This window comes from Medicago truncatula, chromosome 2 (assembly GCF_003473485.1).
Source record: "Medicago truncatula cultivar Jemalong A17 chromosome 2, MtrunA17r5.0-ANR, whole genome shotgun sequence".
NCBI classification, from domain to species: domain Eukaryota; kingdom Viridiplantae; phylum Streptophyta; class Magnoliopsida; order Fabales; family Fabaceae; genus Medicago; species Medicago truncatula.
The window spans coordinates 4,852,693-4,863,991 of record NC_053043.1 but is presented as its reverse complement, the minus strand read 5'-3'; the positions used below and the strand labels follow the sequence as shown (position 1 = coordinate 4,863,991).

At 31.6% G+C, this 11,299-nt stretch overlaps 2 protein-coding genes across 2 annotated transcripts; one reads left to right on the top strand and one right to left on the bottom strand.

Annotated features, from left to right (window-relative positions):
- Nucleotides 1-5,307: 5,307 nt before the first annotated feature.
- On the top strand, nucleotides 5,308-9,207 carry LOC25485961 (protein trichome birefringence-like 21). Its single transcript, XM_013607102.3, has 2 exons — nucleotides 5,308-5,870; nucleotides 8,288-9,207. Exons 1-2 carry the CDS (start codon nucleotides 5,439-5,441, stop codon nucleotides 9,071-9,073), a joined length of 1,218 nt encoding a protein of 405 aa, XP_013462556.1. The 5' UTR covers nucleotides 5,308-5,438; the 3' UTR covers nucleotides 9,074-9,207.
- Nucleotides 9,208-9,262: 55 nt separating this feature from the next.
- On the bottom strand, nucleotides 9,263-11,299 carry LOC25485960 (proteasome subunit alpha type-7). Its single transcript, XM_013607101.3, has 3 exons — nucleotides 10,920-11,299; nucleotides 9,725-10,139; nucleotides 9,263-9,609 (listed from the first exon to the last, which is right to left on the bottom strand). Exons 1-3 carry the CDS (start codon nucleotides 11,090-11,092, stop codon nucleotides 9,448-9,450), a joined length of 750 nt encoding a protein of 249 aa, XP_013462555.1. The 5' UTR covers nucleotides 11,093-11,299; the 3' UTR covers nucleotides 9,263-9,447.

The window sequence follows — 11,299 nt, the reverse complement described above, 5'->3', positions numbered from 1 at the left end:
AAACTTTTGCTATTGAGCTGATATGATTTAGGTTCATTTATGTGTATACTAATTCACTTACGTTCCAAACAAAGAATGCTCATCATTTTTTATACTTAGAGAGAAAAAAATGTAAAGTTATATGCAATTGATTTATTGAGTCTATGTTTTGGAGCATGAAACTACATAATTCGTACATGTGAATTGCGATGTGTGTGTGTATATATATATATATATATCACGCTGGAGTGCCATCACGACAGTTTGCATAGATAACCAATTTTTTTTTTGCCAGAATTTGTGTATATATGAAGAGTGTTGAACTCAAAAACTTAATTCATTGTGTAAAAGAATTAATTAAGTTAAAATGATAAAATATAGTTCAAATATAATTATATATATATATATATATATATATATATATATATATATATATAGGCTTAAATGCTCTTTTGTTCCCTTAACTATTTAATTGGTATCGCTTTGGTCCCTTAACTAAAAAAAGATTGTTTGAGGATTTTAAGTTTTTTTTTAGTCTCGTTTTGGTCCCTTCTGTTAGGTTTCCGTTAGGGTTTTAAAAAAAAGTTAACTCCTGGACACGTGTCACCTTGCCATTGGCTCTGAGTTTTTTTTAAAAAAAATTATTATTCTTTTAAAATATATATTTTTTTTTTTTAAAAAAAATCCCAAAGCCAATGACAACGTGACACGTGTCCCAGAGTTAACACGTGTCACCTTGTCATTGGTTCTGGAATTTTTTTTAAAAAAATAAAATATATATATTTAAAAAAAAAAATTATAAAAAAAAAATCTCAGAGCCAATGACAAGGTGACACGTGTCCACCTTTAACGTTTTTTATTAAAACTAACGGAAACCTAACAGAAGGGACCAAAACGAGACTAAAAAAAAACTTAAAATCCTCAAACAATCTTTTTTTTAGTTAAGGAACCAAAGCGATACCAATTAAATAGTTAAGGGACCAAAAGAGCATTTAAGCATATATATATATATATATATATATATATCTTATAAACCAATTTATATAGTTGAGTTAGAGATTAATAAAATACAAATATCATCTTTCTTTTGAGTTTCGAGTGGTGATCATTTTCAATTTTGTATCAATGATCTGGTAGGCTCAATATTTGAACGTTGGATATACAAAACATGGATGTAACCACAATCTTTGAATGTTCAAAGAATTCTTAGGCTCATGAGTTAACTTGCAAAGTGTGTAAGTCGATGTCAATTGGGCAACAATTAAGTTGTTGTCAACTGCAGTGGATTCTCCAGGATTAGGATTCTGAGTCAGGGATGTAAAAATAATAACTTCATTAAAAAAAATGATCTCTTTTTTTTTTTGAAGGAGGATATTTATCATTAGGAATTATAAAGAATAATTGTATTATAATAAAATGCCAATAATATTTTTAACTATATAAGAACCGTGCGGCAGCACGGGTGGATGATCTAGTTGCCTTTTAATCTCTCTGTCGCAATCCTTCCCTCCCCAAAAACCCCTTCTTAGTCTCTTTTTGGGTGTGTTTGGTTTAGAAGAGAAATTGTGAAGAGAGAAATAAGTGAGAGAGAGTATGGGAAGAGAGAAAGAGATGAGAAATAAAGTAGATTTGATGGGTTGTTTGGTACAAGAGAGAAAGAAGAGAAATATAGAAGAAAGAAGTGTGTTTAATTTTTAAAAAGATCAAAATATCCTTATATTAAGAATGTGTTTTTGACAATTTTATCATATTAACTATTTGTATAAAATTGGTATACAAAATAAAATTATCCTTGAAGAGAAAATATACATATTACCTGTTGAGGTAGTTTTCTTGAACGACCTAAAAGACGTTTGGCAGCTTTCTCTTATGATGACATTCTGTCATTACTCTTTTAGTAGACATTTTTCATGTAATTTTAGGGGTTATTTATTGTAATTCATGGAGTTGCAAGCTACAAAAGAACAAGAAATTGAAGTTTGAAGAAGTCAGAATCGGCCACCGATTTTACAAAAACAAAATATTTTGCAGGGACTATTTCTCTAATAAATGGGTTCAGTCATCATGTGCCACGTGTGAAAATCATCACAAAAGTGGAGTCAGGGACCAAAAACAACAATTTTTTTATAGGGACTAAAACCAAAACGAGACATATTTGCAGGATCCAAAACCATATTTTAGCGAAAACAAAATGAGCATGGGGCTTTACTAACCAGATTTTTAAGATCAATAACGTTTCTTATTAACTGTGAACCAATTTTTTTTATCTAATTACATTTAAAACCATAGGGAGTGTGTCAATACATATTTATATGAGATAACATGTTTAAAGAGTATGCAATACATAATTTATATATATCATAAATGTATTTTTTAACATATGTATCCAATCATATCTCTTAAAGTAGATATTCTTTTTTATTTTTTTTTATTTTAAAGAAAAGCAGATATTCTTTTTGAGAGATATTTGTACAATCACTTTGTGACAACTTTTAGACAACTTTCTCTCTCATACTCACATTATATTCTTACCCTTTTTTTTTTTTTTTTCTCTCTCCATTGTTTTTGACCAATGAAAAAAGAGAAAATGAAGGTTGTCAAATAGGTTGTATCAAATGGTAGTTCATATATCATTGCTCATTCTTTTTTAACCTCGTCTGCTTCTCATGAAACATGTCTAGTCTTCTCTTCCGGTTTGCTTTCCTTTCCTTCGAGGCTCCCACAAGTATCGTCTCTTCTCTTGAATCTTGGTTTAAAAGTTCTTTCGGGGAGGGGGGATGAAAGAATTTAATTTGGCTTTGTTAATAAAATGGTGTTGGAGGCTACATGATGAACATCATAGTTTGTGGTATAATGTGTTAGAAGATAGATATGGGACTGAGAACCGACATGTGAGAGATGATGAGTGTTTAGGTTATAATGTTTGCATTAGATTGGTAGAGAGGCTTGAAAATGACGACGACGATTATTTGCTTTAGAGAAGGAGATGTTGGGAGAGTCTGGTGATGCTTTATCTAACATATTTTTTTTACAGATTGTTGTGGAAAATAGGTGGAGGTGGCAAGTCACTCCTGACAAAGGTTATATTGTTAATGGTGATTGTTGTGGAAAATAGGTGGAGGTGGCAAGTCACTCCTGACAAAGGTTATATTGTTAATGGTGTTTATCAGCTGCTAACGGCGACGAAATTGAATACTCGACTTGACTTATAGGAAATCATTTGGAATAAATTAGTCCCTTCGAACATATCTATATTTGTGTGGCGGCTTCTTCAGAACCGAGTTCCTACTAAAGATAATTTGGTAATTTGTGAGATTCTTCAACCGAATTTAAATATGTGTCTTGATGGTTGCAGTTCTGAGAAAAATGTGGATCACCTGTTTTTGGGCTGCAATATAAGTTATCTTTACAATATCAATGAAAAACTAATTTTTTTTTTTTTAATTTTGTATCATACTCTTTCCTATGCTATGCATTTCTCTCTCTCACTTCTTCTAATTGTTATAATTTATCTTATACTATTAATGAAGAATAATTTTGTAAAATAACTGATAATTTCTCTTACTTTCATGTACAAAAGTTTATGTAGATGATCCATATTTTGAACAAGATGCATCAACTTCTAGTGACCTAACTATAAATAAGACTAGAGGGAATACTAAATTAACTATATTCTTTAATTTGTCTGAAACTTCTAAAATGACTTGTAATTTAGAGCGAAAAGAGTAATCTCTTTAGATGTTAACTTAGCGATGATAGATTTGCTTGCAACCTCAAGATTTCGAGTTCAAATCTCCTCAAATACAATTGTAAAATGATCACAAATGCCACTTTAATTCATATAAATTTTCTCATCTTCTGTTTTTTAAATTAACTTCGTGGTTTCATTTTGACTTGTAAAAATAAAAACTCTATCTCAAATTAAAAGTCATTTACAAAAGACAAGATGTCTCGTATTATAAGTTATCTTACAATATCAATAAAAAAACTAATATGCATTACTCCATCTTCTCCTAATTATATTAATTTATCTGTCTCATACCATTAATGAAGAATATTTTGTTGGATTAATGATTTAATTAATCAATTATGGATTGACAATAATCAATTATTATAAGTTAATACTCCATCCGTTTCAAAATGAGTGTCGTTTTAGAAAAAAAAATTGTTCCAAAATGAATGTCACTTTACATTTCCAATACAACTTTAATTTTTTTCTTCCAACTTTACCCTCAATAAATACTCAAACTTTTCTCCCACACAGTTTTCAATGCAACTTTAATTTTGTCTTTTTCTTATAAAGTAAGGGCAGTTTAGTAAAAACGTTATATCCAATGATTATTTCATTCCATTTCTTAATATGTGTGCCAAAGCCTAAAACGACACTCATTTTGATTGGATTATTCTTTCTAAATGAACGTGATGAGTTGGACCATTTAGCTAAGCTCAAAGAGAGGTCCCTGCCCAAAGACGGTTAATGATTCTGAACAACATTGTGAAAAACTAAAGCTAGACGGAATGAGGGTAGTCATCCCTCTCAGTTGTCTGCGGTATCCATCATTAACCTAATTCAAAGGTACACAATTTCTTCTTCCTTCTTTATTCTTGATGATATGCTATAATTTGTATGTAACGATCTATGGCTAAATATTAAAACTTATATCATATTTTTGTAAATTAACGAATAGTTTCTCTAACTTTCATATACAAAATACTTCATCCGGTTCTATTTATAAAGACGTTTGAGTCAACAAAAATTTATGTATATGATCCATATTTTGAACTAATTGCATCAATTTTTGATGACCTAATTATATCTTATAAATAGAACTAGTGGGAATAGAAAATTAACTATATTCTTTAAATTGTTCTAAATTTTTAAAAAGACTTATAACTTAGAGCGAAGAGAGTAATCTCTTTAGATAATTGGATACAATTAATTTCAGCTATATGCAATTGTCTTTAATTAATATTTAATTTATAAACGTTTGATATGTTAACTTAGCGAAAAATGATTAACATGTAACTTCAAGATTTCGAGTTCAAATCTCCTTGAGTACAATGGTAAAATGATCATGAATGTCACGTTAATTAGTTACAAATTTTTATAATTAATTTTTATAAAATTAGTTATAAAAAGTTTGTACTTTTTGTTTTAAATTGATTTTTTTATCTCTAATCTTGAATTTCTCAAAAACTCATTATTAAATTTATTTTTTTATCTTTTAAATTGATTTTTCTTTATCTTGTCAAAGTCAGAATTAAAATAAAAGATTTATTCTCTTGTTTAAAACATCGATTGCAGTGTAGCTTGCAGATGATGACCACATTGAGCAGTTTCCAATACATTATGAGTTGTCTTTTACCCTTCTTTTTTTTTTTTTTTTGACTAAATAGCATATTTGTTTGTTTCTTTAAAGTTGAGAAACATTTTGTCAAATTATTATTATCATAGAGTCATGGAGACATGTGAGGCAACAGAGATTTTCAAACCTAAACGGATTTTCTTGTTCCCACTCACAGTACTCATTCTTGTGATACTTCTTCCTCTTCTCATTCACTTCAATCAAACATCATCAAAAGTACTATATCCAATTGTAGAACCTATTACAACTAGTTGTAACAACTTGTTCTTAGGAACATGGGTTCCTTATCTAAAACAACCTTATTACAATCAAACATGTCCTTTTATAACTGAGAAACAGAACTGTCTTATTCATGGAAGACCAGACAGTGATTTTCTTAAATGGAGATGGAAACCTGATAATTGTGAACTTCCTTTGTTTGATGCAACTCAGTTTTTCAAGATTGTTAAGGGAAAGTCAATGGCTTTTGTCGGTGACTCTATTGGGAGAAATCAAATGGAATCATTGCTATGTCTCTTGAATTCTGTAAGTTTTGTTTAATCAGATTTATTTATTGATTAGTACTCTATTTGCTTCTTTAATTTTTGTTTCAAGCCTTAATCTGATGGATTAATTTCATCCCCAATATTAGTTTGGTTGTTTGAAATTTTTGTTCATATAGATTTTTGGCTAAATGCAGTATTGGTCTCTTATATGAAATTTTTGTTCATATAGATTTTAGTCTTCTATTTCAGAATTTTTTTAAAATTATCAAAATTATAAATTGGCCATTTTTATTTTTTTTGAAATGGAAGACAAAAAATATACAATTAAATTAAAATTGCAGTTTGACCAAAATTAAGGATTGAAATTGCTCAAACTTTTTTGGGCAAATTTGTCATATAGGAGTAACTTCTTTTGACCAAAAATAGATAAGCAAATTTTTCATATAACTTGACAATGATATAAACACTTTTCAAATGGTACTAACTTCATTTTTTTATTTTCATTGTTTATTATGCTTTTATTAAAAAGTAGAAAAAACAAGAGGAAGATTCAAACGTGTTAGATGAAAAATTGCACCCACACACAGACAAAAAATCATTGGCTTTTAGGTATACTCGGTCACATGATGCATCAAAAAATAGTACTAGAAGAAATCCAGGACCCACCTTGTATTTGTTTTCTTTGCATTTAAATTGTTTGTTTGGAAATTCGAAAGGAAGGGGAAGAGAGGGTTTTGAGGAATTCAGATTTAGTGTTATAGATTGGTAACGGGTTATAGCTGTCGGCCCATCCAATTTAAATTAACGGTTGATATTATTTAATTGTATAAACTAATTGTGTAAATATTGACGGTCTCACCTCAAATCAACGACGAATCTAGGTTTGGTTTATGGGTTAGAGAGTGAAAATGAGAAATCTTTTACCTTATTGAGATAATAGTATTTTTATTTCATTTTGAAAGAAAATAAATTCCTCCATTGAAGTGGTCTATCTTCTTTCAATTTTCCTTTTCTCCTTACTTTTTTTTTCAAAAGCTCTCCCTACTAAACTTCCAAACAAAGCTACAAATTTGAACTTTGTTGTAATGAAAGGGTTGGATTTGAATCCAGTACTTGTCAACTTGAAAACTTGAAAGGGACTTAGAATTGTCTTTTCCAAATTATCTTCTTCCTATAATAGGAGTATATGCATTATTATACAACCGTACAATGCACATGGAGATAACAAAGTGGAGTAAAATTTAGGAGTAATAAATAGGAACCATTAAATCAAGGTCGGTGTAATAGTTTATAAGCCCCATACTATCCCAATAGTTTAGTCCAATAACACAGTTTTGTTTGCTAAGCTGAAAGCACTTCATTACAAGTCCAACATTTGTCTAAATAAACGCAGGTTTATTTCAGAATACTCTACATTAGTATTATCAAATATAGTCTATGCTCTTTTTCAAAAAAAAAAAATATATATATATATATATAGTCTATGTTCAGTGGTGCTGTAAGTAAGCATATTTTTTGGAGTTTGAGTTTAAGTTCCCAATATAGATTTTCTTTGTTGTTTGTTTTGTTTCTTCTTTATAGTCAATAGCACCTAAAAAGAGAGTACCATCGTAGTCATGTTAGCTGTGTCATGGTGTCAGTGCCCAAAATGTTAAAGATATACTTTTCTAATTAGAGGCGTATGATAACTTTGGTACTCAACATATTTAAGGAAATAAAAAGTTATTTCCTCTAAGGTTTTATACAAGTAAAAAAAAAATTATGAACTAAAATATAACTAAACCTCATTTGTTAAATGTTCGGATCTAGAACTTCGGACGGCAGACCAGTGGAAGGAAGCTCCTCAGTCTTTCGGACATTGGTGTTTGGTCGGATATGTGTCATTGGTCCGGAGGAGGGGGTGTATATGCAAATATTCAAATTAAGATGTGCTTAAGGTGGTGATTAGGTTTAAAATGAAGCGTTGGTGATCAAAAGCTTATATAACCTTGAAGATGTGTTGTTATGCTAGGGCCTGAACAATTAGTCAAGTCTCGTATTAGGAGAATTAGGGTATAGGGACCCCAAATTGTCTCTTGGACAACTGTCTTCAAGGAAAATTGTAGGCAAATGATTCTCCCTCCATGAGACCGTCCTGACTCGATCAGATGGTCTTGACTCGGTCTTCTATGGTGCCATTAGGACAAGTCTATGTGATGGTCCTTCATTGCGTTAGTGATTTAGGATGACCCGTCCGTTAAGGAAACGGGCTTCGGCCTGTTAGAAGTTAGAACAGTAATATATGTATAATTTTCTTGTATAAAAACATAAACTACCAATTCTTTCAAGTATCTCTTTTTAATTTCGATAAATGATAGAGTTCTTTCTTTCACTATCATAATATGGTATCAATTGATCATATTTTTCTTCTGCAATTCTGCTACCAAAATAAAACTTAATTTAAGTACACCCTTTCAGGTTGCTCGTCCTGAGGAAATTACAACTAAATATGTATCATCAATTGAAGACCTAACATATTTCAAATGGTGGTTCTATGCTGATTATAATTTTACCATTGCAATGCTATGGTCCCCTTTTCTAGTAAAATCCTCTAAATCTTACATCTACAATAGTTCTAATTTCTACAAACCCGAGAGTCTTTATCTAGATGAACCAGATACAGCTTGGACAAGTCGAATTGAAAATTTCGACTACGTGATTTTCTCCGGTGGACAATGGTTTTTCCGACCATTCACATTCTACGAAAATGGTACAATTGTTGGATGTCAAAAATGCAACAACTCAATAGAACTAAACTATTACGGATACAAGAAAGCGTATCGAACAGCTTTCAAAACTATCATGAATCCTAATCTCTTCAAAGGGTTGGCATTTTTGGTGACACATTCTCCAAATCATTTCGAGAATGGCGAATGGAACAGAGGTGGAGGTTGTAATAGAACACAACCATTTACTAATGAACAAAAATGGGAGGTGCATCCATATGGTCTAGAGATTATACATCAAATACAATTGGATGAATTTAGTGCTGCAAAGAACAATACAGGGAAAAATGGTTCACGTTTTGGTTTGATTGATATAACAGATGCAATGTTGATGAGGCCTGATGGACATCCTAACAAATATGGGCATGTGTCTGGTAAAAATGCAAGCATTAATGATTGTGTTCATTGGTGTATGCCAGGGCCTGTTGATACTATTAATGAGATTTTTCTCTATATGATCATGAGAATGGGATTGTGATAGAAATATTTGTTTTAGATTCAAAATGTATACTTTTGTTTTGGAAAAGTAATTTTCTTAAACAATGTATTGAACAAAGGTGTTTGTGTTTTTCCTATGAAGAATTGCTAATTCAGTATTAGGCCAGATAATATGTTAATAACATGACATAATACAAATGAATACAAATTAATAACATGCAACATCTTATATGTTAACATTTGTATTTATATATTAGTTAAAAAAATATGTTTAAAGTGAGTTATGTGAATTGCGACATGTATTTAAAAACGGAGATAGTATTCAATGCCATTTTACTTTGAGTTGCTTGACTCGTAGGCTAGAGACAAAATCTAACAAGGATCATGCTTGTACAAAACAAAAGAAACCTAGAATCATGTGTCTTTGGGAAGAACTTTCTTTGCAGCCTCAGCAGCTGCTTTCTCTGCTTCAATCTCAGCGACAATGGCGTCAATTTCAGCTTCCTCCAGTTGACACAGACCATACTCCTTGGTCATGACAGCAACTTCAATGTTCTTCCCTCCACTCTCAACAACCTAATTACATATAATGCAGACAAGGAAAAACCAAATGAAAATACTACTCTATAATAGTACTATAATTATGCAATAGCCAAAAACAAAATTACTTGATCTATTATAATTAACTCACCTCAAGCAACGACCTGATAGCCAGTTTGACAGTTTCTTGCCCAGAGGTGTCTTTATAGTTCTTCTCTAGAAACTCACGGATTGAATTTGAGTTTCTTCCGGTTGCATTAGCTTTCCAAGCCGAAAATGTACCGGAAGGGTCGGTTTGGTACAAAGACAGTGACCCGGTGTAAGGATCAAAGCCAACGATCAAAGTCGAAAGCCCAAACGGTCGCACACCACTACTCTGTGTGTACTTTTGCTGAAGACCTGCGATGTAATGGGTTATGTATTCCACGGTACAAGGATCCCCAACAGTAAGTCGATGACTTTGGCATTCAACTCGGGCCCGGGTTACAAGGACACGAGCATCGGCTTTTAGTCCAGCACAAGCAAGGGCAATGTGATCATCCAATTTAACAATCTTTCTCACCAATCTGCAAAACAAATGCAGAATGATTGTAAAAAACCCAAATCCATATTATATATATGAGGCAGGATCTGTTGACACCATGTGTAAGTCATTAGAATTACACCAAATCTCAACCACTAATTCCAATTAATCAAGTGGCTAATAATTCACAATAAATTCAATTAAAAAAAACCCCAAAAAATTGTGGCACATGTGATCCATCTCCTTCATCTCTTTGAGGGTGTCGATCATTGATTACCAATTAGCACTGCTATATAGCGCGACTAATTGCCTCTTGAAAATTCACGATTGCATATGTGTTTAATGTGTATTGGTGTAAAGTCCGGTATTAGTGGAATACAGAGGTTGTGGTGCTATTATTTTTTGTTGCAACAAGCCCAATTCCATCGTGAATATGTCGCTGTACATTTTTTCGGGAAGTTTAGCATTGTTGATATATTATAAGCAGTTTGGATAAACTTCGATATAGTAGATGTATAAGAAAAATAAACATTCCCAGAGAATTTGAAGAAGGAAAAAAATTGCTTCTAGTTCTACTTGATTGAGCAACGGAGCATTATATAATTAACATCACAAATGACATAACTAAAACACTTAACACATCAGGATTCAAGTTAGAAGTGGTTATAATAAAAGCATAGCATTCTCAAAATAAATAAAAAAGGTAAGATATACTATGATGCAAGTGTCTTCAATTCTTCATCGAGTTTTAAACCCTAGAGTCCTGATTAATCTAGCATGGAATATATTGCATGGTACAACACTAAAAAGTGTGAAACCTAACCTCGAGTCTTGCAGTTTGGCAGTGGATTTCTTCTCCACGCCGAGAACAATGCTGTCGGTACCTCGAACACCGACAGCGGCGTTACCTTTGCGAACGGCTTCAAGAGCATACTTTACTTGGAAGAGATGACCATCAGGAGAGAAAATTGTGATAGCTCTATCATACCGAGACATTTTGATATTCTTCTAAACTCTTTCGATTTCAACAAACCTTTCGTGGTTAATTATAGTAAAAAATTTCAACAAACCAATTGTTAGAGTAAAAATATAGAAATAGAAAGAAGGAACGTTTTCAATCTTATTTATATTCAAACGTGGTGGCTTAGTAAACAAGAAAACTAAAACTAAAACAAATCACTCCAAGTGGAATGCGTGGAAAGA